The sequence below is a fragment of the Dendropsophus ebraccatus genome, chromosome 10 (genome assembly GCF_027789765.1).
Source record: "Dendropsophus ebraccatus isolate aDenEbr1 chromosome 10, aDenEbr1.pat, whole genome shotgun sequence".
Taxonomy (NCBI): Eukaryota; Metazoa; Chordata; class Amphibia; order Anura; family Hylidae; genus Dendropsophus; species Dendropsophus ebraccatus.
In genome coordinates, this window is record NC_091463.1 from 42707304 (window position 1) to 42735243 (window position 27940).

The 27940-nt window shown below is 43.8% G+C and overlaps 1 protein-coding gene across 3 annotated transcripts in view; it reads right to left on the reverse strand.

Annotated features, from left to right (window-relative positions):
* LOC138802812 (uncharacterized) overlaps positions 1-27940 on the reverse strand; it is a 173599-nt gene that overhangs the window by 91135 nt on the left and 54524 nt on the right. For all 3 annotated transcript variants that reach the window (XM_069986491.1, XM_069986492.1, XM_069986494.1), the window contains one exon: positions 18003-18103. In XM_069986491.1, coding sequence (XP_069842592.1) covers positions 18003-18103 — 101 coding nt within the window. The remainder of the gene's footprint in view (positions 1-18002; positions 18104-27940) is intronic.

A 27940-nucleotide genomic window follows, 5' to 3' on the forward strand; every position in this document is an offset into this window, starting at 1 on the left:
ATGTGGGCATAATGTGCCATATGGGCACAGGGCAAGCCACCAAAGGGACAGAGCGCCATTTAGAGGCTGGAATGGAGGATGGAGGCCATGTCGCAATTACAAAGCTCCTGTGCTGCCAGGACAGTAGAAACCCCCCACAAGTGACCCCATTCTGGAAACTACACCCCATAAGGAATCTAACAAGGGGTGCAGTGAGGATATGGACCCCACTGGTGACAGTCACTTACGTAGAACATATGCCGAGAAAATAAAAAATACCATTTTTTTTTCATTTTCACGTCCCAAATGTGGCCGTCACCAGGGGGCCATATCCCCGCTGCCCCCCTTGTTAGATTCCTTATGGGGTGTAGTTTCCAGAATGGGGTCACTTGTGGGGGGTTTCTACTGTCCTGGCCGCACAGAGGCTTTGTAATTGCATCATGGCATCCTCTAATGGGAATGGCGGCCATACCTACTTAGCTGGGGAAAAGGGACAATTCTAATTTATTTGGGGGTATTAGGCCAATTATTAGTTTATAAGGTTGAAAATGACAGGTGTCCATCAAATTCAACCTGTGTTGATCCAGAGGAAGGCAAAAAACCCTTGTGAGGCAGACGACAGTAGCCTCATCACAGGGGAAAAATTCCTTCCCGACTCCATAATGGCGATCAGAATAATCCCTGGATCAACATGACCACTGAAATAGGAATAAGGGACAGAATTTAGATAATGTAGAACCCCAGTGACGTGTGGTGCACCTTGGAGCGATCCTGTATGCAGAGGCCGGGGGGATCAGGACAGGCGTCACACTGGAAAATGGTGTCCTTCCTGATCCCCCTGTTACGCCACACTCTGCACTTCTTCTGGGGTCTCCCTTTCTCCAGTGTGGGGGACGTCACCTGGAAAATGTTGTCCTGGTGCGATACGGGGTCCTTCATATCCAGAAGCGCTGGGGCCGCTATATGGCTACTAAATATTAGGGCGCTATTACTACTTCTGATATGTTCGGATCATGCCGCAAGCTACAGTAGCTCGGGCAGCGAGGGACCAGAAGAGGGGGTGCTGGTATAAAAGTTATCCCCGTACAGGTGGTGACCTTTATCCAGCAGTGGGAAGATCAGTTCCCGGATGATCTTCCCACTTGTTCCGAGGATGGGGGGGGGGGAGGGGGCATCTGGGGCTGGATTCGGGTGTCCCTTCCTACATACACTCTAAGGGTACGTGCACACTGCGGAATCGCGACAGATAACCCTTCGTGCATTCCGCAGTTGGCGGACTGATGCAGGCGCACGTCTCCGTCCGTGTCATAGACTCCATTCTATGCACGGGCAGATTCCGCTCTCCGTCCAACGTGTTCATTCTTTGGATGGACGACGGAATCCGCCTGTGCATAACATGGAGTCTATGACACGGGTAGAGACATGCGCCCGCATCAGTCCGCCGGCGGGTGCCAGCTGCGGAATGCACAAAGGGTTATCCTTCGCCATTCCGCAGTGTGCACGTACCCTAAATCTGTAAGAGTACCCTGAGGTACGCTCACAGAGTTTGGAGAATTTCACGCCATACCATGATCTCTTATTGGGACGGTACTGGCGGAAAAGACGTGTCTGGGAGGCAGTGTACGCTACGCTACCCCCCAGACATGTCATTGGAGGATGAGGATGAATGGAGGAAAGAAGGATCCCCCCCATTCATCCTCACTGGCTGTTTCGGTGTCGGAGGCAATAATAACGTATCCCTCTGACGCCGAAAACACCCTGGGGGCCATCTTTATACGGGGATTGGTATATGGGGTATGTAGTGGTGTAGTGTCAAACTTTATTCAATGTAGTGTGGTGTAATGTAGTGTTTTTTACGTGTTTTTTTTACAGTAAGTATAAAAAAAAAACCTACGCCAACAAAGGAGTTGCTGATAAATGCCGCACTTATGTGCGGCACTTATCAGCAGACCGTGGCAGTAGAATATAGAAAAAAACCACCCTACGCCAAAAAGGAGGAGTTGCTGATTAGCAGCGCACTTTCGTGCGATGCTGATCAACACTCAGCGGCGATAGGGTGCGGAAAATAGAAAAAAAAAAATTGGGGAAAAAAAAAAAAAAATTTCTACATTCTGAACATCCCTATAGTGGGATATGTGTATTACACATATCAGCTGGTAGAGGGCAGCAGAGCGCAAATTCCGGAAAATGACGAGGCTGGAGCCGAAAATAGCCGAGAGAAGACGACGGGGATCGCCGGAAAGACCCGAAGACCGAACGGAAAGATGGAGGACGCCGCGAACCCGGAAGACGCCGATCAGGAGCCCGGGACAGGTGAGTAATGTACAAATACCTGCTCTGGACCCCTCGGCTACCTAGCTGAGGGGTCCAGGGCAGGTATTTACTATTTTCTGGGACTCTGATCGCCGTGCCACCGGCCCGATCGCCGTGAACGGCCGGGCGGCCGTTCACGGCGATCGGACCGGTGGCAGGCGATCACTATTACTTTTTACAGTAATGGCGGTCGGTGCCGTTCTCGGACAGCACCGACCGCCATTTTTTTCCGGCTCATCGGGTCGCTGATGACCCGGAAAGGTTCCGATCGCCGCTATTGGCTGATCTGAATTGATCAGCCTATAGCGGCGATCGTAAGCACGGGGGGTGTTAACCACCCCCCGTGCCGTGAAGCTACGATGGCCTGCTATGATTTATAGCAGGCCATCTTCCCCGACCGCTGTGTGTGAACACGCAGCGATCGGGGAAACATCGGGCGTAAGTACCAGGGCGCGAGGGCATAAGTTTACGCCCGATGTCGTTAAGGGGTTAAGGGGAAAACGGGTCCCTTTAAGAGCGACCTTGGTCAGTTTAAGAGCGAAATATGTCCCTTTAAGGGCAAAATGGGTCCCTTTAAGAGCAACCTGGGTCCCTTTAAGAGCAACCTGTGTCCCTTTAAGAGCGAAATGGGTCCCTTTAAGAGCGAAATGTCCCTTTAAGAGCAAAATCGGTCCCTTTAAGAGCGACCTTGGTCCCTTTAAGAGCGAAATATGTCCCTTTAAGAGCTAAATGTGTCCCTTTAAGAGCAAAATGGGTCCCTTTAAGAGTGAAATATGTCCCTTTAAGAGATAAATCGGTCCCTTTAAGAGCGACCTTGGTCCCTTTAAGAGCGAAATATGTCCCTTTAAGAGCGAAATATGTCCCTTTAAGAGCAAAATGGGTCCCTTTAAGAGCGACCTGGGCCCCTTTAAGAGCGAAATGGGTCCGTTTAGGAGCGACCTGGGCCCCTATAAGCATTACCTGGGCCCCTTTAAGAGCAAAATAGGTCCCTTTAAGAGCAAAATATGTCCCTTTTAGAGCGAAATATGTCCCTTTAAGAGCAAACTGGGTCCCTTTGAGAGAAATATGTCCCTTTAAGAGCAAAAATCGGTCCCTTTAAGAGCGACATTGGTCCCTTTAAGAGCAAAATATGTCCCTTTAAGAGTGACCTGGGTCCCTTTAAGAGCGAAATATGTCCCTTTAAGGGGAAAATGGGTCCCTTTAAGAGCGACCTTGGTCCCTTTAAGAGCGAAATATGTCCCTTTAAGGGCAAAATGGGTCCCTTTAAGAGCAACCTGGGTCCCTTTAAGAGCAACCTGTGTCCCTTTAAGTGCGAAATGGGTCCCTTTAAGAGCGAAATGTCCCTTTAAGAGCAAAATCGGTCCCTTTAAAAGCGACCTTGGTCCCTTTAAGAGCGACCTTGGTCTCTTTAAGAGCAACCTTCGTCCCTTTAAGAGTGAAATATGTCCCTTTAAGAGCGAAATATGTCCCTTTAAGAGCAAAATGGGTCCCTTTAAGAGCGACCTGGGCCCCTTTAAGAGCGAAATGGGTCCGTTTAGGAGCGACCTGGGCCCCTATAAGAGTTACCTGGGCCCCTTTAAGAGCAAAATGGGTCCCTTTAAGAGTGAAATATGTCCCTTTTAGAGCGAAATATGTCCCTTTAAGAGCAAACTGGGTCCCTTTGAGAAATATGTCTCTTTAAGAGCGAAAATCGGACCCTTTAAGAGCGACCTTGGTCCCTTTAAGAGCGACCTTGGTCCCTTTAAGAGCGAAATATGTCCCTTTAAGAGCAAAATCGGTCCCTTTAAGAGCGACCTGGGTCCCTTTAAGAGCAAATATGTCCCTTTAAGAGCAAAATCGGTCCCTTTAAGAGCGACCTTGGTCCCTTTAAGAGCAAAATATGTCCCTTTAAGAGCGACCTGGGTCCCTTTAAGAGCGAAATATGTCCCTTTAAGGGGAACATGGGTCCCTTTAAGAGCGACCTTGGTCACTTTAAGAGCGAAATATGTCCCTTTAAGGGCAAAATGGGTCCCTTTAAGAGCAACCTGGGTCCCTTTAAGAGCAACCTGTGTCCCTTTAAGAGCGAAATGGGTCCCTTTAAGAGCGAAATGTCCCTTTAAGAGCAAAATCGGTCCCTTTAAGAGCGACCTTGGTCCCTTTAAGAGCGAAATATGTCCCTTTAAGAGATAAATCGGTCCCTTTAAGAGCGAACTTGGTCCCTTTAAGAGCGAAATATGTCCCTTTAAGAGCAAAATATGTCCCTTTAAGAGCAAAATGGGTCCCTTTAAGAGCGACCTGGGCCCCTTTAAGAGCGAAATGGGTCCGTTTAAGAGCGACCTGGGCCCCTATAAGAGTTACCTGGGCCCCTTTAAGAGCAAAATGGGTCCCTTTAAGAGCGAAATATGTCCCTTTTAGAGCGAAATATGTCCCTTTTAGAGCGAAATATGTCCCTTTAAGAGCAAACTGGGTCCCTTTGAGAGAAATATGTCCCTTTAAGAGCAAAAATCGGTCCCTTTAAGAGCGACCTTGGTCCCTTTAAGAGCAAAATATGTCCCTTTAAGAGTGACCTGGGTCCCTTTAAGAGCGAAAAATGTCCCTTTAAGGGGAAAATGGGTCCCTTTAAGAGCGACCTTGGTCCCTTTAAGAGCGAAATATGTCCCTTTTAGAGCGAAATATGTCCCTTTAAGAGCAAACTGGGTCCCTTTGAGAGAAATATGTCCCTTTAAGAGCAAAAATCGGTCCCTTTAAGAGCGACCTTGGTCCCTTTAAGAGTGAAATATGTCCCTTTTAGAGCGAAATATGTCCCTTTAAGAGCAAACTGGGTCCCTTTGAGAAATATGTCCCTTTAAGAGCAGAAATCGGACCCTTTAAGAGCGACCTTGGTCCCTTTAAGAGCGACCTTGGTCCCTTTAAGAGCGAAATATGTCCCTTTAAGAGCAAAATCGGTCCCTTTAAGAGCGACCTGGGTCCCTTTAAGAGCGAAATATGTCCCTTTAAGAGCAAAATATGTCCCTTTAAGAGCGACCTGGGTCCCTTTAAGAGCGAAATATGTCCCTTTAAGGGGAAAATGGGTCCCTTTAACCCTTTAAGGACATGGCCCATTTTCGTTTTTACGTTTTCGGTTTTTCCTCCTTGTGTTTAAAAGGTCATAGCACTTGCATTTTTCCACCTAGAAACCCACATGACCCCTTATTTTTTGCGTCACTAATTGTACTTTGCAATTACAGGCTGAATTTTTGCATAAAGTACACTGCGAAACCAGAAAAAAATTCGAAGTGTGGTGAAATTGAAAAAAAAAACGCATTTCTTTTATTTGGGGGAAATGTGTTTTTACGCCATTCACCCTGGGGTAAAACTGACTTGTTATGCATGTTCCTCAAGTCGTTACGATTAAAACGATATATAACATGTATAACTTACATTGTATCTGATGGCCTGTAAAAAATTCAAACCGTTGTTAACCAATATACGTTCCTTAAAATCGCTCCATTCCCAGGCTTATAGCGCTTTTATCCTTTGGTCTATGGGGCTGTGCGAGGTGTCATTTTTTGCGCCATGATTTGATCTTTCTATCGGTACCTTGATTGCCCATATACGTCTTTTTGATCGCTTTTTATTAAATTTTTTCTGGATTTGATGCGACCAAAAATGCGCAATTTTGCACTTTGGGATTTTTTTGCGCTGACGCCGTTTACCGTACGAGATCAGGAATGTGATTAATTAATAGTTCGTGCGATTACGCACGCGGCGATAGCAAACATGTTTATTTATTTATTTATTTGTTTACTTTTATTTAAACCTGGGAAAAGGGGGGTGATTCAGACTTTTATTAGGGGAGGGGGCTTTTTACTATTAACAACACTTTTTTTTTTTTTTTTTACACATATACTAGAAGCCCCCCTGGGGGACTTCTAGTATATACACTTGGATCTCTCATTGAGATCTCTGCAGCATAGATATGCTGCAGAGATCCATGAGATCGGCACTCGTTTGCTTTCGGCTGCTGCAGCCTAAAACTAACGAGTGCCGAGCCGAGGACGGCGCCATCTTGGACGCGTCCCCGGCCGGCATCAGTAACGGAGATCGCTCCTCCGGGACAAGGTCCCGGAGGAGCGATCTCCCCCACTAGACACCAGGGAAACGTTGCCTCCGGTAATCGGAGGCAGCTGTCAACTTTGACAGCTGCCTCCGATTAGCTAATTAGCGGGCACGGCGATCAGACCGTGCCCGCTAATAGCAGCGGTCCCGGGCTACTTGCGGCACCCGGGATCGCGGCACTTCAAAGCGGGGCCGCCGCGCGGCCCCGCTTTGAAGTGCAAGTGAGGACATAGGACGTACCGGTACGTCCTATGTCCTTAAGAGGTTAAGAGCGACCTTGGTCAGTTTAAGAGCGAAATATGTCCCTTTAAGGGCAAAATGGGTCCCTTTAAGAGCAACCTGGGTCCCTTTAAGAGCGAAATATGTCCGTTTAAGAGCAAAATCGGTCCCTTTAAGAGCGACCTTGGTCCCTTTAAGAGCAAAATATGTCCCTTTAAGAGCTACCTGGGTCCTTTTAAGAGCGAAATATGTCCCTTTAAGAGCTAAATGTGTCCCTTTAAGAGCAAAATGGGTCCCTTTAAGAGCGAAATATGTCCCTTTAAGAGATAAATCGGTCCCTTTAAGAGCGAAATATGTCCCTTTAAGAGCAAAATGGGTCCCTTAAAGAGCGACCTGGGCCCCTTTAAGAGCGAAATGGGTCCGTTTAGGAGCGACCTGGGCCCCTATAAGAGTTGGTATCAAAAAACCAAGGGATATTCACAGCTCCCTAAAACGTATATTAATTTATTGGTACAACTTAAAAAAAGGCAAAAACATTAAAATCGCGCCGACGCGTTGCGGAGGAGACCCTCCTTAATCATGGCCATGATTAAGGAGGGTCTCCTCCGCAACGCGTCGGCGCGATTTTAATGTTTTTGCCTTTTTTTAAGTTGTACCAATAAATTAATATACGTTTTAGGGAGCTGTGAATATCCCTTGGTTTTTTGATACCATCCATACGGGTGACGGCCCGCAACATTATTTTCCACGCGCTCCTGGCTCCTGGGGAACTGCATGACATTATAACCACGTATTGCCAAACGGGGTGAGCTGAAGCCTCCTTTCTCTATTATACTCCCTATAAGAGTTACCTGGGCCCCTTTAAGAGCAAAATGGGTCCCTTTAAGAGCGAAATATGTCCCTTTTAGAGCAAAATATGTCCCTTTAAGAGCAAAATCGGTCCCTTTAAGAGCGACCTTGGTCCCTTTAAGAGCGAAATATGTCCCTTTAAGAGCGAAATATGTCCCTTTAAGAGCAAAATGGGTCCCTTTAAGAGCGACCTGGGCCCCTTTAAGAGCGAAATGGGTTCGTTTAGGAGCGACCTGGGCCCCTATAAGAGTTACCTGGGCCCCTTTAAGAGCAAAATGGGTCCCTTTAAGAGCGAAATATGTCCCTTTTAGAGCGAAATATGTCCCTTTAAGAGCAAACTGGGTCCCTTTGAGAAATATGTCCCTTTAAGAGCAAAAATCGGACCCTTTAAGAGCGACCTTGGTCCCTTTAAGAGCGACCTTGGTCCCTTTAAGAGTGAAATATGTCCCTTTAAGAGCAAAATGGGTCCCTTTAAGAGCAACCTGGGTCCCTGTAAGAGCAAAATATGTCCCTTTAAGAGCGACCTGGGTGCCTTTAAAAGCGACCTGGGTCCCTTTAAGAGCAAAATGGGTCCCTTTAAGAGCAAAATCGGTCCCTTTAAGAGCGAAATATGTCCCTTTAAGAGCAAAATGGGTCCCTTTAAAAGCAACCTGGGTTCCTTTAAGAGCAAAATCGGTCCCTATAAGAGCGACCTGGGTCTCTTTAAGAGCGAAATATGTCCGTTTAAGAGCAAAATCGGTCCCTTTAAGAGCGAAATATGTCCCTTTAAGAGCTAAATGTGTCCCTTTAAGAGCAAAATGGGTCCCTTTAAGAGCGAAATATGTCCCTTTAAGAGCTAAATGTGTCCCTTTAAGAGCAAAATGGGTCCCTTTAAGAGCGAAATATGTCCCTTTAAGAGATAAATCGGTCCCTTTAAGAGCGAAATATGTCCTTTTAAGAGCAAAATCAGTCCCTTTAAGAGCGACCTTGGTCCCTTTAAGAGCAAAATATGTCCCTTTAAGGGCAAAATGGGTCCCTTTAAGAGCGAAATATGTCCCTTTAAGAGCAACCTGGGTCCCTTTAAGAGCAAAATGGGTCCCTTTAAGAGCGAAATATGTCCCTTTTAGAGCGAAATATGTCCCTTTTAGAGCGAAATATGTCCCTTTAAGAGCAAAATGGGTCCCTTTAAGAGCGACCTTGGTCCCTTTAAGAGCGAAATATGTCCCTTTAAGAGCAAAATGGGTCCCTTTAAGAGCAACCTGGGTCCCTTTAAGAGCAACCTGGGTCCCTTTAAGAACGACCTCTGTCCCTTTAAGAGCAAAATATGTCCCTTTAAGAGCAAAATGGGTCCCTTTAAGAGCAACCTGGGTCCCTTTAAGAGCAAAATATGTCCCTTTAAGAGCGACCTGGGTCCCTTTAAGAGCAAAATGGGTCCCTTTAAGAGCGAAATATGTCCCTTTAAGAGCAAAATCAGTCCCTTTAAGAGCAAAATATGTCCCTTTAAGGGGTCCCTTTAAGAGCAACCTGGGTCCCTTTAAGAGCGACCTGGGTCCCTTTAAGAGCGAAATATGTCCCTTTAAGAGCAAAATGGGTCCCTTTAAGAGCAAAATATGTTCCTTTAAGAGCAACCTTGGTCCCTTTAAGAGCAAAATGGGTCCCTTTAAGAGCGACCTGGGTCCCTTTAAGAGCGAAATATGTCCCTTTAAGAGCTGAATCGGTCCATTTAAGAGCGACCTTGGTCCCTTTAAGAGCGAAATATGTCCCTTTAAGAGCGACCTGGGTCCCTTTAAGAGCGAAATATGTCCCTTTAAGAGCGAAATATGTCCCTTTAAGAGCAAAATCGGTCCCTTTAAGAGCGAAATATGTCCCTTCAAGAGCGAAATGTGTCCCTTTAAGAGCAAAATGGGTCCCTTTAAAAGCGAAATATGTCCCTTTAAGAGATAAATCGGTCCCTTTAAGAGCGACCTTGGTCCCTTTAAGAGCGAAATATGTCCCTTTAAGAGCGAAATATGTCCCTTTAAGAGCAAAATGGGTGGCTTTAAGAGCGACCTGGGTCCCTTTAAGAGCGAAATGGGTACCTTTAAGAGCGACCTGGGTGCCTTTAAGAGCGAAATAGGTCCCGTTAAGAGCTAAATGGGTCCCTTTAAGAGCGACCTGGGTACCTTTAAGAGCGACCTGGGTCCCTTTATGAGCGAAATGATTCCCTTTAAAGAGCGACCTGGGTCCCTTTAAGAGCGAAATATGTCCCTTTAAGAGCTGAATCGGTCCCTTTAAGAGCGACCTTGGTCCCTTTAAGAGCGAAATATGTCCCTTTAAGAGCGACCTGGGTCCCTTTAAGAGCGAAATATGTCCCTTTAAGAGCAAAATATGTCCTTTTAAGAGCAAAATCGGTCCCTTTAAGAGCGAAATATGTCCCTTCAAGAGCGAAATGTGTCCCTTTAAGAGCGAAATATGTCCCTTTAAGAGATAAATCGGTCCCTTTAAAAGCGACCTTGGTCCCTTTAAGAGCGAAATATGTCCCTTTAAGAGCGAAATATGTCCCTTTAAGAGCAAAATGGGTGGCTTTAAGAGCAACCTGGGTCCCTTTAACCTCTTAAGGACATAGGACGTACCGGTACGTCCTATGTCCTCACTTGCACTTCAAAGCGGGGCCGCGCGGCGGCCCCGCTTTGAAGTGCCGCGATCCCGGGTGCCGCGAGTAGCCCGGGACCGCTGCTATTAGCGGGCACGGTCTGATCGCCGTGCCCGCTAATTAGCTAATCGGAGGCAGCTGTCAAAGTTGACAGCTGCCTCCGATTACCGGAGGCAACGTTTCCCTGGTGTCTAGTGGGGGAGATCGCTCCTCCGGGACCTTGTCCCGGAGGAGCGATCTCCGTTACTGATGCCGGCCGGGGACGCGTCCAAGATGGCGCCGTCCTCGGCTCGGCACTCGTTAGTTTTCGGCTGCAGCAGCCGAAAGCAAACGAGTGCCGATCTCATGGATCTCTGCAGCATATCTATGCTGCAGAGATCTCAATGAGAGATCCAAGTGTATATACTAGAAGTCCCCCATGGGGGCTTCTAGTATATGTGTAAAAAAAAAAAAAAAAAGTGTTGTTAATAGTAAAAAGCCCCCTCCCCTAATAAAAGTCTGAATCACCCCCCTTTTCTAAGGTTTTAAATAAAAGTAAACAAATAAATAAATAAATAAATAAACATGTTTGCTATCGCCGCGTGCGTAATCGCCCGAACTATTAATTAATCACATTCCTGATCTCGTACGGTAAACGGCGTCAGCGCAAAAAAATCCCAAAGTGCAAAATTGCGCATTTTTGGTCGCATCAAATCCAGAAAAAATTTAATAAAAAGCGATCAAAAAGACGTATATGGGCAATCAAGGTACCGATAGAAAGATCAAATCATGGCGCAAAAAATGACACCTCGCACAGCCCCATAGACCAAAGGATAAAAGCGCTATAAGCCTGGGAATGGAGCGATTTTAAGGAACGTATATTGGTTAACAACGGTTTGAATTTTTTACAGGTCATCAGATACAATATAAGTTATACATGTTATATATCGTTTTAATCGTAACGACTTGAGGAACATGCATAACAAGTCAGTTTTACCCCAGGGTGAATGGCGTAAAAACACATTTCCCCCAAATAAAAGAAATGCGTTTTTTTTTTCAATTTCACCACACTTCGAATTTTTTTCTGGTTTCGCAGTGTACTTTATGCAAAAATTCAGCCTGTAATTGCAAAGTAGAATTAGTGACGCAAAAAATAAGGGCTCATGTGGGTTTCTAGGTGGAAAAATGCAAGTGCTATGACCTTTTAAACACAAGGAGGAAAAACCGAAAACGTAAAAACGAAAATGGGCCATGTCCTTAAAGGGTTAAGAGCGAAATGGGTACCTTTAAGAGCGACCTGGGTCCCTTTAAGAGCGAAATAGGTCCCTTTAAGAGCTAAATGGGTCCCTTTAAGAGCGACCTGGGTACCTTTAAGAGCGACCTGGGTCCCTTTATGAGCGAAATATGTCCCTTTAAGAGCAAAATGGGTCCCTTTAAGAGCAAAATATGTCCCTTTAAGAGCAACCTGGGTCCCTTTAAGAGCAAAATGGGTCCCTTAAAGAGCGAAATATGTCCCTTTAAGAGCTGAATCGGTCCCTTTAAGAGCGACCTTGGTCCCTTTAAGAGCGAAATATGTCCCTTTAAGAGCGACCTGGGTCCCTTTAAGAGCGAAATATGTCCCTTTAAGAGCAAAATCGGTCCCTTTAAGAGCGACCTTGGTCCGTTTAAGAGCGAAATATGTCCCTTCAAGAGCGAAATGTGTCCCTTTAAGAGCAAAATGGGTCCCTTTAAGAGCGAAATATGTCCCTTTAAGAGATAAATCGGTCCCTTTAAGAGCGACCTTGGTCCCTTTAAGAGCGAAATATGTCCCTTTAAGAGCGAAATATGTCCATTTAAGAGCGAAATATGTCCCTTTAAGAGCAAAATGGGTGCCTTTAAGAGCGACCTGGGTCCCTTTAAGAGCGAAATGGGTACCTTTAAGAGCGACCTGGGTCCCTTTAAGAGCGAAATAGGTCCCTTTAAGAGCTAAATGGGTCCCTTTAAGAGCGACCTGGGTACCTTTAAGAGCGACCTGGGTCCCTTTATGAGCTAAATGATTTCCTTTAAAGAGCGACCTGGGTCCCTTTAAGAGCGACCTGGGTCCCTTTAAGGGACCCAGGTTGCTCTTAAAGGGATCCAAGTCGCTCTTAAAGGGATCCATGTAGCTCTTAAAGGGATCCATGTAGCTCTTAAAGGGACAGGACCCAAGTCACTCTTAAAGGGACCCAAGTCGCTCTTAAAGGTACCGGACCCAAGTCACTCTTATAGGGACGGGAGCCATGTCGCTCTTAAAGGAATGGGATCCAAGTTTCTCTTAAAGGAAAGTCACTGGTAAAGGGGCGCTCTTTTCAAGCACTATGTATTTTCCTGGAAATGCAAATCTAGTTATACTTATAATCCCACCTGGACATACAATGATAACTCAATCTATATCCCCAAAAGGTATTAGTCCAGATAAACCTCAAAACATCACACCTCTACATAAATTTGTATACTGAAAAAACACTGAGGCTAGTTCCCATAAAAAACATGTACTTTATTAGTAAAATAATACACAAACACTAAAAAACAACAAAGAAACAGACCAGGATGAAAAGTGGCAGTGTGCAAAAAATGGCATGTATTACAAAAGATGACATGTACAAAAAAGTAATTCATGGGGAGATAGATTCATAAATCTCACAATATTGGGTATGGTTAACTACCTATCTCACTGCGCCCCTACAAGGAGTCTTCGTACCGGTCTCCCAATACACATATATGATCTCAAATAAATATTAACAGAACTCACCCATTATGATGTAAACTAATGCCACCGCTACCAGATCCCCCTAACGCACGTTTTCGCGTCTATCGCTTCCTCAGGAGGGCGTGACTTAACTGATATTTCGGCCTGCTATTTATATGGTGCCCATGGATGACGTCGGCGCCGGTCACTGGGTCATGTGGGTATCGCATCACTTCCGATTCCGGCTACTCAACGCTGGAACCCATATCCGCTGTGGGACCCGCACAGTTATATACTGGACCTGGGAGAGGCTGTGGACATTGTGTATCTAGACTTTTCAAAGGCATTTAATACTGTGCTGCAGGAAAAGTGGGGGAAAATTGAGGATGCTTGGATGAGGAGCAAATATATCTAAATGGGTAAGTAACTGGCTGAGTTATAAGAAACAGAGGTTGGTCATTGATGGAAAATTTTGGGGCCTTTTTTTTATTTTTTTTTTAAGCCATTATACCATGTCACAGAGGCATTGTAGTGCCAAAATATTTGGGTAAGTCAAGTTGACGTTTCCATCTGTACCATTCTGGGGGACATGTGACACCCTGATAATTTTTTATTTAATTTTTTATGAGGTGGTACGAATAAAAAACACAACTTAGAAGCTATTTTTCATCATTTTTTTGCTATACGTTACATATGACATGTTATCTTTATTCGTCAGGTCAGTACAATTACAGTGATATCCATTTTATATAGCTTTTGGTATAGTTTATGGCATTTATACTATAAAAACTGTTTGTGTCTTGCATATTGTAAGAGCAGTAATATTTTTATTTTTTCGCCAATGGAGTTATGTGAGGGCTTTTTTTTTTTGCGCCATAAGCTGACGTTTTTAGTGGTACACCTTTTGGGTACATGTGATGTTTTCATTCTATGTGATTGTGATTGTTTTTTTCTATATTTTTTAGGGGGCAGGATTAAGAAAAAAAAATTCGGTTTGTTTTTTACTTTTTTTTACGGGTTATAGACGGGTCATTACAGATGTGGCAATACCAAATATATTATATATTAAATATAAAATATGTATTTTATTCATAGGGGATTATTTATAAAGGGGGGTGGGGAATGTGTATATTTATTTATTTTTTAATTATTTATTTATTTATTTAATTTATGTAACATATTTATTTATTTATCTATTTATTTATGTATTTATGGTACATTTAGGAACATCTATAATACATTACAGCACATAATCTGTGCTGTAATGTATTATAAAGTGAATGAGCTGTCAGAACTCTGACAGCTCATTCAAACGATCAGACCCCTGCCTCAGTGCAGGGGCCTGATCATTATATACCATAGCAGCCCAGACGCATTAAGCAGCATCTGGGTTGCTATGGTAACCACCATGGAGCTTCGCGAACGCTGCGGGGGGGGGGGGGGGAGGGGGTCGGAGGGAGCCGATCTACCTCCGGATTCCCCATAGACGCTGCGGTCCCATGGACCACGAAGACTATGGGGTAAACTGCCCAGGGGGCAGCGCGACTCCCTCCGGGCCGAGGCAGTAGGAGGAGGCTGTGGGACACAGCCTCCTCCTGCTGCCCGATCGCCGCTAGGGGCAACGGGGGGAGGCAGGGAAGGCATGACTACCATGTTGCAGAAACTACCTGCTTTACATGATGTTCCGGGAACATCATTTTGCGGCAAGGGGTTAAAGAAACCCTAATAACCCCCACCATAAAAATTTAAAATACCCCCTTGCCAATTATAAATATTCAAAATATGTAAAATAAATAAACATATTATATATCCTAGTGTGTGGAATTGTCCAATATATAAAAATATAACATTACTGTTCCCGTAATGTGATACCACCAAAAACTAGAGATCATGGCACAAAAAATGACACCCCAACCAGCCCTGTAGGTGGAAAAATCAAAGTGATATGGCTCTTAGAAGGCGGGGAGGAACATTGCATTAATTTGACCCGGGCATCAATGGGCTCGGTCATGGAGGGGTTAAAAATAAACATAAATTCTGGTATGCACAAATTTTATATGCTTTTCATGCTACTCTGGATAGAAGTAAATTATATGTACAGTAAGTTCGCACAAGGTGTTAAAGTGTATACTAAAGGAGAGGAAAGTCCTTACTAAAATATACAGTAGGATGATGACATCAGAAAATCCACACTTGACCAAAGCGAGAAACAGGGAAAAATCAAAAGGGCAAATCTCAGATATGTCTTGGAATTTATGTATCACAAACCTGAGTCAGGCTCTAGCTGCATGTCTCATGGGCTTATTCAGATAAATTTTTATTTTTGCTTTATTTGGATTTAAAGATACAGTGGTACCTCGGTTCTCAAAGTTAATTGGTTCCGGAAGACAGTTTGAGAACCAATATGTTTTAGAACCGAGCAGTGTCTTCCCATAGGGAAAAATGTAAATGTGTTTAATTGGTTCCAGCAACCACCAATAATTAGCTACGCTACTCATTTATTACATTGAAAAGTGCCTAGTTTAATCACAGTACATTACAGAACAGCACTATACTGTGCAGTACATTATACACAAGAAACATTCAACAAAACCAGCAATTATAGTACAGTAGTCACTAACTCCTCACTCATCCTTTACTGTATAGTGCCCCCCCCCCCCCAACACTGTAACAGAAGGGAGATGGTGGTGCCCTGACTGTACTACTACTGTTCTGTATATACACTGCAACAATCTTATACAGTGCTGTACTGTTTGTGAAACCTCACCAGTGCTAAACTCACCAGGTATAGCCCACCATCTACGTTCGCAAAAACGTTCAGATACCGAGTACTTCAAGACTGGGTGCCCAAAAAGTGTTTGAGAACCGAGCAAGAGTTTGAGAACCAAAGCAAACTTTCCTTAAAATTACAGTTTGAGTTCCAAGCAGTTTGAGAACCGAGGTACCAGTGTATAAGGAATTGTAATATGTATGTGCTTTGTATGTTGTGATATATTGTGTTTTGTCACTATATAATTGTGATAAAAATAACATTTATATTTAAAAAATAAACATGCTTTATTTCACATGCCCTGTTAATTTAAATTTTGAAAGTTAAAACGACAGTGACACTTTAAGTACTTTATACCCTAGATGAAACTGCAACACAAATTTAATAAAGGAGTTAGCCACTTTAAAATAAAAATGTCTAGTTTACAGTATTGGTAGGTTTACATCACTTACTGACATTAGCTCCCTGTGTACCTTATAGAGCTAAAATGAGACTCACCTCCTCCAGGCTGTGCTATTCTGCTCTGTGGTGACTCTGCCAATAAGATGTCCAGCAAGGAGGAGCATGTGACCATGCCCCACCCCCAGTGTCCCCCACTGAGCCTGTATATGCATATAGAGGGCACTGGTGGCGGGGTGGGGCATTGTCACATGCTCCTCCATACTCAGCCATTTTATGGACAGACTCGCCACAGATTAGGACAGCTTAGCACAGGGAAGTCTGATTTTAGTTTTATGAGGTACACAGGGAGCTGCTGTCAGTAAGTGCTGTGAGAACACCTACTGTACTTACACTGTACACTTAATAATATTACTTAAAACCTTCAATTTGAATTATCAACAATGCTACTTTCACTGAGCAGACTTCGATGTAGAAAACGGGTCAGGTCTAAATTCACCAATCAATGTAACATGGATTATGTTTACAGACTGTGTAGTCACAAGTGAACCTAGGACCCCAGCACTAAAACCACAAGTGCTAAAGGAGAATTAAACTGCTTAAATAAGAGACAACTTACTCACTCATAAGAGGAAATTCAATACAGCATTATTTAACCCCTTAGCGTCCCATGACGTACCTGGTGCGTCATGATGGCGAAAGGGGAGTTCAGAGAGGGGTCCGCCGGGATCCGACTGTGAATGATGCCGCTCCCGGCTGCTATCTGCAGCCGGGGAGCGCCTCTATGAGCTGTCGCGGTTCCCGTTGCAACGCCGGCTAATTAAGCATTTAAATGCAGCTGTCAAACCTGACAGCTTCATATAAGTGTTGTGCTCCCGGTCTCCCTGTTGTGTAGTGGGACGGATTTCCCCCCCCCCCCCCCCGCGCGATGCGATCATGGAGGGAAGATCCGTCGCAATAAAGCTGATCCCGACTCGGCAATACATTGCTGTGGTCTGCAGCAGGCCAGAGCAATGTATCACAGATCTAATGGATCATTGCTGTGAATATACTCTCTATGAGAGATCTATGCTGTGTATATAGAAGTCCCCCAGGGGGACTTCTAATTGAAGTAAAAAAAAAAAAAGTAAAAATATTTTTTATTAATAAAAAATCCCCTCCCCTAACAAAAGTCTAAATCACCCCCCTTTTCCCATTTTATAAAAGAAAGAAATAAATAAACATATTTGGTATCACCTGAACTATTAAATTATCACATTCCTGATCTCACACTGTAAACGGCGTAAGCGCCCAAAAAAATCCAAAGTGCAAAATTGCGCATTTTTGGTTGCATCAAATCCAGAAAAAATGTAATAAAAAGCGATCTAAAAGTTGCATATACGTAAACAAGGTACCGATAGACAGTACAGATCATGGCGCAAAAAATTACACCTCATTCAGCTCCGTAGACAAAAAAATAAATGCGTTATAAGGCTGGGAATAGAACACTTTTAAACACATTTACATTTACATTTTTTAAAAGCCGTCAAATAAAATAAAAATTATACAAGTTGCATATCATTGTAATCGTACTGATGTGAAGAACATAGATAACACGAAACTCCCGGAAACAAAAAAAAAATCCTTTTTTTAAAAATTTGACAGCGCAAATGATTTTTTTCTGGTTTTGCAACATTTTTTATGGGAAAATAAAGTCTGTCATTGCAAAGTACAATTGGTTTCGCGAAAAATAAGGGCTCATATGGGTCTCTAGGTGAAAAAAGCGCAAAAACTAAAATTGGCTTTGACCTTAAGGGGTTAATAGGATGTTGGAACATAGGGCTTTCCCAGACTCCTGAATGTTAAGTCTACTGAGCTATGCAAAACAGATTAGCCTTTCAAGAGTTTGGGAAAGCTACAGTAGCTCACATGTTGATGCTACAATAACACTAACAACTGTTACCACTGTAGATCATGGGCAGATGAAAGAACAATAACTAAAAACAACTGTACAGAAGTATTAGCAGAAAATGGTGATGGCTTAAGAAAAATGTCTATTCTATATTGTATAAATATCTATTTTCTAATAACTGTGTGATTGAGGAATAGTAATGTCTTACCTTCTGCAGCTGCTGTCAGGTCTCTTGCTGCAGACAACAGAGATAAGACAGCCGGATAGAAATCCTTCTTGAGAATAAGTGCCTCCAGGCGCAAGAAGTAGCTAAAAGAAGAATGTAATAAAATATGTCAATTATTATTGTTTATAATATATAGATATATATATTTATAAGAACATTTACGGTATTCACTCATGTTACAATTTAATAAGTAATAGACATGACACAATGACTATTTGTAAACGCTATGGTATAGAAATGTATTTCTGGTAGGTTAATAAACACACTATAATCTTTATTTTTTTAATCAAAATCTGTCCATCAGGCTAGGAATCATAATGTATAGTGCGGGATATTTATCAAGGATGCATCCTTGGAGCCAGGGAGAAGGCGCAGATTCTTTCACTCTGGCGTACGCTAATCATAATCCCTGCTTGCTTGAAGGGCAGGCAGACTGAGAGGAAGAGGGTGTTGGTTGGGGCCTAAGGTGGAAAGGAGGAGAGGCTGCCTCCAAAACCAGATTTATTATGATTTAAGCAGTTGTAAATGATGATACAAATCTGTGCGATCATGATACAAATTTACACCAGTCTTGATGTCCCCCATTGTCAATAAAATTGCCTAATTCATCTGGACTCATACTGGAACATTCAGAAAGATTTCTTTAGTATTAGTCAACTTTCGGGCAAAAACACAATTTCATTTAGTGGGGAAATAACTTTTTCATACACTGCCAGATCTTTCAGGTTTCGGGCCGTTGATAGACAACATTGAGTTTCAGCTCCCTCCAAAGATTTTCTATTGGGTTCAGGTCTGGACACTAGCTAGGCCAATCCAGGACCTTGAAATGCTTCTTACAGAGCTGCTCCTTAGTTGTCCTGGCTCTATGTTTTGGGTCATTGTTGTGTTGGAAGACCCAGCTACAACCCATGTTCAATGCTTAGGGAAGGTGGTTGTTGGCCAAAATTTTGTCGCTCCACTCATTCTCCCTTTAATACGGTGCAGTTGTCCTGTAACCCACAAAGTATGATGTTTCAACCCCTATGCTTTATGGTTGGCACTGTGTTTTTATGGTTGTATCCTCCAAACACAGCAAGTGGAGTTGATACCATCAGGGGCGTAACTAGAATTGGCTGGGCCGCATAGCAAACTTTTGATTGGGCCCCCAAACTGACCACTAAACCGTCAAGTGTAGTAAAAACTACATAACTGCAAGCGCTGGTCAGGAGTACTTGCAGTTAAAGGGACATTTGCAAAATCCCATAGGCCAGCTTGGCCAATGGGTACTGCAAATGATGATGGCTCAGGGGGTCCAGTGTATTGCAGGAGCAGGCCATGGGGCCCCCTGATGCAGCGGGCCCCATAGCAACTGCTATGGCAGCTATAGTGGAAGTTATGCCCCTGTATACCATAAAGTTTTATTTTTATCTTATCTGACCACATGAACTTCTTCCATGCCTCCTCTGGATCATTGGCGAACTTTATTTCAATGATTTTTTATAGATTTTTTTTTTCACAACAAAAACAGTATGATTTAGAACATGTAATCATTCTCTTAACTCCTAGACGACCTAGGACGTACCGGTACACCCTGGAAGTCTGTGCCCAAACGACCCTGGGTGTACTGGTATGTCCTGACCTAAGAAGTGCGCTCCGGAGCGGAGTGCGCTTCATAGGAGGTCAGGGCCGGCTGCAGTGAGCAGCCGGTACCTCACCGTTAATGACAGGCTGCAGCAATCGCGCCAGCAATCGCACTGCAGCGTGTCATTAACCCCTTAAACGCTGTGATCGCTGTATCGGACTGCGAAAAGTCTCTTACCTTCCTTTGTGCGGTTCGATCGGCTTTTGGGACTTAAAATGTGTTTAAAAAAAAGTTCAAATCATTATTACAATATCCCAAAGCCCCTTCCCCAATAAAAGTTTAGATCACCCCCCCTTTCCCATTATATAAATAAAACATATAAAAATAAATAAATAAACATATACCGTAGTGTGCGTAATTGTCCGATCTATTAAAATATAACAAGCGTCATCACTACCAGCGAACAGCGTAAACGAACAGAGCAAAATAATTGCCAGGATTACCCATTTCTTGTATAAATATACATATATATATATATATACACACAAATACACTATATATATATATATATATATATATATATATATATATATATATATATAAAAAATTATAAAAAGTGATCAAAACTTCTGATCTTAACAAATATGGTATTAATAAAAGCTAGAGATCGTGGCGGAAAAAATTACACCCCATACAGCCCCATGGGTGAAAAAATAAAAACGTTATAAGCGTCACAATAGGCCCATTTTATTATAGTGCTTGAAAAGCACTATATTGTAATCCGTATTCTTCTTCTTCTTCTTCCAGCCATTTTTCTGCGCGTAATACAGCCCGAACCGCTTTGTGCACACACTCCGTTCAAACTGCGTTTCGAAGCCCTCGGCGGTGTGTGGTGTGCTATCTATTTATCGTTTCGATCGGATTTGTCGTTTTTAAGAAATTTACGTTAAACGACCCCAAATTTCCCATAGAAAATAATGGCCCATTGCAAATAATGGCCACACTCTAACCGCTAACAGCCAATCACAGCACATATGCAAATAGCTGAAATATAGCAGCCAATAGGAACTCTAAGGTCTCGTCATGCAATGTATCACACCATCCACAGTCACATGTCCACTATTGGCCAATAGAAGATGTAATATATGGAAGGTCCTTAACGATTTTGTCTCCCCGACATGAGTAAGATTGTCATGGTAACCGAGCAATGATCTTTACCATTATAAGTACTCAGATCGCTCTTAAAGGGACCCAGGTCACCCATAAAGGAACGCAAGTCGCTCTTAAAGGGACCCAAGTCTCTCTTAAAGGGACGGGAGCCATGTCGCTCTTAAAGGGACCCAAGTTGCTCTTAAAGGGACGGGAGCCATGTCGCTCTTAAAGGGACCCAAGTCGTTCTTAAAGGTACCCAAGTCGCTCTTAAAGTGGCGGGACCCAAGTCGCTCTTAAAGGGACGGGACCCAAGTCGCTCTTAAAGGGTCCCATGTAGCTCTTAAAGGGATCCAAGTCACTCTTAAAGGGACGGGACACTCCAAAAGGTATGGGACCCATGTCGCTCTTAAAGAGACCCATGTCGCTAGAGCGACCTGGGTCATTTTAAGAGCGTCCCGGGTCCCTTTTAAGAGCAACCTGGGTCCTTTTAAGAGCGAAATATGTCCCTTCAAGAGCGACCAAGGTCCCTTTAAGAGCGAAATTGGTCCCTTTAAGAGCAACCTGGGTCTCTTCTAGAGCAAAATATGTCCCTTTAAGAGCGACCTGGGTCCCTTTAAGAGCAAAATATGTTCCTTTAAGAGCGACCTGGGTCCCTTTAAGAGCGAAATTGGTCCCTTTAAGAGCGAAATTGGTCCCTTTAAGAGTGAAATTGGTCCATTTAAGAGCGACCTGGGTCCCTTTAAGAGCGAAATATGTCCCTTTAAGAGCGAAATATATCCCTTTAAGAGCAACCTGGGTCCCTTTAAGAGCGAAATATGTCGCTTTAAGAGCAAAATGGGTCCTTTTAAGCGCAACCTGGGTCCCTTTAAGAGTGAAATGGGTCCCTTTAAGAGCAAAATGGGTCCCTTTAAGAGCGATCTGGGTCCCTTTAAGAGCAAAATGGGTCCCTTTAAGAGCAAAATGGGTCCCTTTAAGAGCGAAATGGGTCCATTTAAGAGCGACCTGGGTCCCTTTAAGAGCGAAATATGTCCCTTTAAGAGCAAAATATGTCCCTTTAAGAGCAAAATTGGTCCCTTTAAGAGCAAAATTGGTCCCTTTAAGAGCGACCTGGGTCCCTTTAAGAGCAAAATATGTTCCTTTAAGAGCGACCTGGGTCCCTTTAAGAGCGAAATTGGTCCCTTTAAGAGCGAAATTGGTCCCTTTAAGAGTGAAATTGGTCCATTTAAGAGCGACCTGGGTCCCTTTAAGAGCGAAATATGTCCCTTTAAGAGCGAAATATATCCCTTTAAGAGCAACCTGGGTCCCTTTAAGAGCGAAATATGTCACTTTAAGAGCAAAATGGGTCCTTTTAAGAGCAACCTGGGTCCCTTTAAGAGTGAAATGGGTCCCTTTAAGAGCAAAATGGGTCCCTTTAAGAGCGATCTGGGTCCCTTTAAGAGCAAAATGGGTCCCTTTAAGAGCAAAATGGGTCCCTTTAAGAGCGAAATGGGTCCATTTAAGAGCGACCTGGGTCCCTTTAAGAGCGAAATATGTCCCTTTAAGAGCAAAATATGTCCCTTTAAGAGCAAAATTGGTCCCTTTAAGAGCAAAATTGGTCCCTTTAAGAGCGACCTGGGTCCCTTTAAGAGCAAAATGGGTCCCTTTAAGAGCGACCTGGGTCCCTTTAACCCTTTAAGGACATGGCCCATTTTCGTTTTTACGTTTTCGGTTTTTCCTCCTTGTGTTTAAAAGGTCATAGCACTTGCATTTTTCCACCTAGAAACCCACATGACCCCTTATTTTTTGCTTCACTAATTGTACTTTGCAATTACAGGCTGAATTTTTGCATAAAGTACACTGCGAAACCAGAAAAAAATTCAAAGTGTGGTGAAATTGAAAAAAAAAACGCATTTCTTTTATTTGGGGGAAATGTGTTTTTACGCCATTCGCCCTGTGGTAAAACTGACTTGTTATGCATGTTCCTCAAGTCGTTACGATTAAAACGATATATAACATGTATAACTTATATTGTATCTGATGGCCTGTAAAAAATTCAAACCGTTGTTAACCAATATACGTTCCTTAAAATCGCTCCATTCCCAGGCTTATAGCGCTTTTATCCTTTGGTCTATGGGGCTGTGTCAGGTGTAATTTTTTGCGCCATGATGTGTTCTTTCTATCGGTACCTTGATTGCGCATATACGACTTTTTGATCGCTTTATATTACATTTTTTCTGGATTTGATGCGACCAAAAATGCGCAATTTTGCACTTTGGGATTTTTTTGCGCTGACGCCGTTTACCGTACGAGATCAGGAATGTGATTAATTAATAGTTCGGGCGATTACGCACGCGGCGATAGCAAACATGTTTATTTATTTATTTATTTGTTTACTTTTATTTAAAACCTGGGAAAAGGGGGGTGATTCAGACTTTTATTAGGGGAGGGGGCTTTTTACTATTAACAACACTTTTTTTTTTTTTTTTTACACATATACTAGAAGCCCCCCTGGGGGACTTCTAGTATATACACTTTGATCTCTCATTGAGATCTCTGCAGCATAGATATGCTGCAGAGATCCATGAGATCGGCACTCGTTTGCTTTCGGCTGCTGCAGCCGAAAACGAACGAGTGCCGAGCCGAGGACGGCGCCATCTTGGACGCGTCCCCGGCCGGCATCAGTAACGGAGATCGCTCCTCCGGGACCTTGTCTCCCCCACTAGACACCAGGGAAACGTTGCCTCCGGTAATCGGAGGCAGCTGTCAACTTTGACAGCTGCCTCCGATTAGCTAATTAGCGGGCACGGCGATCAGACCGTGCCCGCTAATAGCGGCGGTCCCGGGCTACACGCGGCACCCGGGATCGCGGCACTTCAAAGCGGGGCCGCCGCGCGGCCCCGCTTTGAAGTGCAAGTGAGGACATAGGACGTACCGGTACGTCCTATGTCCTTAAGAGGTTAAGAGCGACCTGGGTCCCTTTAAGAGCAAAATGGGTCCCTTTAAGAGCGATCTGGGTCCCTTTAAGAGCGATCTGGGTCCCTTTAAGAGCGAAATGGGTCCCTTTAAGAGCAAAATGGGTCCCTTTAAGAGCGACCTGGGTCCCTTTAAGAGCAAAATATGTCCCTATAAGAGCAAAATATGTCCCTTTAAGAGTGAAATATGTCCCTTTAAGAGCAAAATGGGTTCTTTTAAGAGCGACCTGGGTCCCTTTAAGAGTGAAATGGGTCCCTTTAAGCGCGAAATGGGTCCCTTTAAGAGCGAAATGGGTCCCTTTAAAAGCGACCTGGGTCCCTTTAAGAGCAAAATATGTCCAAGTCACTCTTAAAGGGACGGGACCCAAGTTGCTCTTAAACGGACGGGACACTCCAAAAGGCTAGAGCGACCTGGGTCCCTTTAAGAGCGTCCCGGGTCCCTTTTAAGAGCAACCTGGGTCCTTTTAAGAGCGAAATATGTCCCTTCAAGAGCGACCAAGGTCCCTTTAAGAGCGAAATTGGTCCCTTTAAGAGCAACCTGGGTCCCTTCTAGAGCAAAATATGTTCCTTTAAGAGCGACCTGGGTCCCTTTAAGAGCGAAATTGGTCCCTTTAAGAGCGAAATTGGTCCCTTTAAGAGTGAAATTGGTCCCTTTAAGAGCGAAATTGGTCCCTTTAAGAGTGAAATTGGTCCATTTAAGAGCGACCTGGGTCCCTTTAAGAGCGAAATATGTCCCTTTAAGAGCGAAATATATCCCTTTAAGAGCAACCTGGGTCCCTTTAAGAGGTAAATATGTCGCTTTAAGAGCAAAATGGGTCCTTTTAAGAGCAACCTGGGTCCTTTTAAGAGTGAAATGGGTCCCTTTAAGAGCAAAATGGGTCCCTTTAAGAGCGATCTGGGTCCATTTAAGAGCGACCTGGGTCCCTTTAAGAGCGAAATATATCCCTTTAAGAGCAAAATATGTCCCTTTAAGAGCAAAATTGGTCCCTTTAAGAGCGACCTGGGTCCCTTTAAGAGCAAAATGGGTCCCTTTAAGAGCGACCTGGGTCCCTTTAAGAGCGACCTGGGTCCCTTTAAGAGCGATCTGGGTCCCTTTAAGAGCGATCTGGGTCCCTTTATGAGCGATCTGGGTCCCTTTAAGAGCGAAATGGGTCCCTTTAAGAGCAAAATGGGTCCCTTTAAGAGCGACCTGGGTCCCTTTAAGAGCAAAATATGTCCCTATAAGAGCAAAATATGTCCCTTTAAGAGTGAAATATGTCAATTAAGAGCAAAATGGGTCCTTTTAAGAGCGACCTGGGTCCCTTTAAGAGTGAAATGGGTCCCTTTAAGCGCGAAATGGGTCCCTTTAAGAGCGAAATGGGTCCCTTTAAGAGTGACCTGGGTCCCTTTAAGAGCAAAATATGTCCCTTTAAGAGCGAAATATGTCCCTTTAAGAGCAAAATGGGTCCCTTTAAGAGCGACCTGGGTCCCTTTAAAAGCGAAATTGGTCCCTTTAAGCGTGAAATTGGTCCCTTTAAGAGTGAAATTAGTCCCTTTAAGAGCGACCTGGGTCCCTTTAAGAGCAAAATGGGTCCCTTTAAGAGCGACCTGGGTCCCTTTAAGAGCGACCTGGGTCCCTTTAAGAGCAATCTGGGTCCCTTTAAGAGCAAAATGGGTCCCTTTAAGAGCAAAATGGGTCCCTTTAAGAGCGATCTGGGTCCCTTTAAGAGCAAAATGGGTCCCTTTAAGAGCAAAATGGGTCCCTTTAAGAGTGACCTGGGTCCCTTTAAGAGCAAAATATCTCCCTTTAAGAGCGAAATTGGTCCCTTTAAGCGTGAAATTGGTCCCTTTAAGAGCAACCTGGGTCCCTTTAAGAGCGACCTGGGTCACTTTAAGAGCGAAATATGTCCCTTTAAGAGCAAAATATGTCCTTTTAAGAGCGACCTGGGTCCCTTTAAGAGCGAAATTGGTCCCTTTAAGAGCGAAATTGGTCCCTTTAAGAGAGAAATTGGTCCCTTAAAGAGCGACCTGGGTCCCTTTAAGAGCGAAATATGTCGCTTTAAGAGCAAAATGGGTCCTTTTAAGAGCAACCTGGGTCCCTTTAAGAGCAAAATGGGTCCCTTTAAGAGCGACCTGGGTCTCTTTAAGAGCGACCTGGGTCCCTTTAAGAGCGATCTGGGTCCCTTTAAGAGCGATCTGGGTCCCTTTAAGAGCGAAATGGGTCCCTTTAAGAGCGACCTGGGTCCCTTTAAGAGCAAAATATGTCCCTTTAAGAGCGAAATATGTCCCTTTAAGAGCAAAATGGGTCCCTTTAACAGCGACCTTGGTCCCTTTAAGAGCGAAATTGGTCCCTTTAAGCGTGAAATTGGTCTCTTTAAGAGCGACCTGGGTCCGTTTAAGGACAAAATGGGTCCCTTTAAGAGCGACCTGGGTCCCTTTAAGAGCAAAATGTGTCCCTTTAAGAGCGATCTGGGTCCCTTTAAGAGCGAAATGGGTCCCTTTAAGAGCAAAATGGGTCCCTTTAAGAGCGACCTGGGTCCCTTTAAGAGCAAAATATGTCCCTTTAAGAGCGAAATATGTCCCTTTAAGAGCAAAATATGTCCCTTTAAGAGCGAAATATGTCCCTTTAAGAGCAACATGGGTCCCTTTAAGAGCGACCTGGGTCCCTTTAAGAGCGAAATTGGTCCCTTTAAGTGTGAAATTGGTCCCTTTAAGAGTGAAATTGGTCCCTTTAAGAGCGACCTGGGTCCCTTTAAGAGCGACCTGGGTCCCTTTAAGAGCAAAATATGTCCCTTTAAGAGCGACCTGGGTCCCTTTAAGAGCGAAATATGTCCCTTTTAGAGCGAAATATGTCCCTTTAAGAGCAAAATGGGTCCTTTTAAGAGCGAACTGGGTCCCTTTAAGAGTGAAATGGGTCCCTTTAAGCGTGAAATTGGTCCCTTTAAGAGCAAAATGGGTCCCTTTAAGAGCGAAATGGGTCCCTTTAAGAGCGACCTGGGTCCCTTTAAAAGCCATTTGGGTCCCTTTAAGTGCAACGGGGGCCCATTAAGAGCGACCTGGGGCCCTTTTAGAGTGAAATTGGTCCCTTTAAGAGTGATCTGGGTCCCTTTAAGAGCAAAATGGGTTCCATTAAGAGAGACCTGGGTCCCTTTAAGAGCGACCTGGGTACCTTTAAGAGCGACCTGGGACCCTTTAAGAGTGACCTAGGTACCTTTAGGAGCGACCTGGGTTCCTTTAAGAGCGACCTGGGTTCCGTTAAGAGTGACCTGGGTCCCTTCAAGAGCGAAGGGACCCACGTCGCTCTTAAAGTGACCCAGGTCGCTCCTAAAGGGACCCATGTCGCTCTTAAAGGGACGGGAGCCAAGTTGCTCTTAACCCTTTAAGGACATGGCCCATTTTCGTTTTTACGTTTTCGGTTTTTCCTCCTTGTGTTTAAAAGGTCATAGCACTTGCATTTTTCCACCTAGAAACCCACATGACCCCTTATTTCTTGCGTCACTAATTGTACTTTGCAATTACAGGCTGAATTTTTGCATAAAGTACACTGCGAAACCAGAAAAAAATTCAAAGTGTGGTGAAATTGAAAAAAAAAACGCATTTCTTTTATTTGGGGGAAATGTGTTTTTACGCCATTCGCCCTGGGGTAAAACTGACTTGTTATGCATGTTCCTCAAGTCGTTACGATTAAAACGATATATAACATGTATAACTTATATTGTATCTGATGGCCTGTAAAAAATTCAAACCGTTGTTAACCAATATACATTCCTTAAAATCGCTCCATTCCCAGGCTTATAGCGCTTTTATCCTTTGGTCTATGGGGCTGTGCGAGGTGTCATTTTTTGCGCCATGATGTGATCTTTCTATCGGTACCTTGATTGCGCATATACGACTTTTTGATCGCTTTTTATTACATTTTTTCTGGATTTGATGCGACCAAAAATGCGCAATTTTGCACTTTGGGATTTTTTTGCGCTGACGCCGTTTACCGTACGAGATCAGGAATGTGATTAATTAATAGTTCGGGCGATTACGCACGCGGCGATACCAAACATGTTTATTTATTTATTTATTTGTTTACTTTTATTTAAAACCTGGGAAAAGGGGGGTGATTCAGACTTTTATTAGGGGAGGGGGATTTTTACTATTAACAACTACGTTTTTTTTTTTTTTTTACACATATACTAGAAGCCCCCCTGGGGGACTTCTAGTATATATACTTTGATCTCTCATAGAGATCTCTGCAGCATAGATATGCTGCAGAGATCCATGAGATC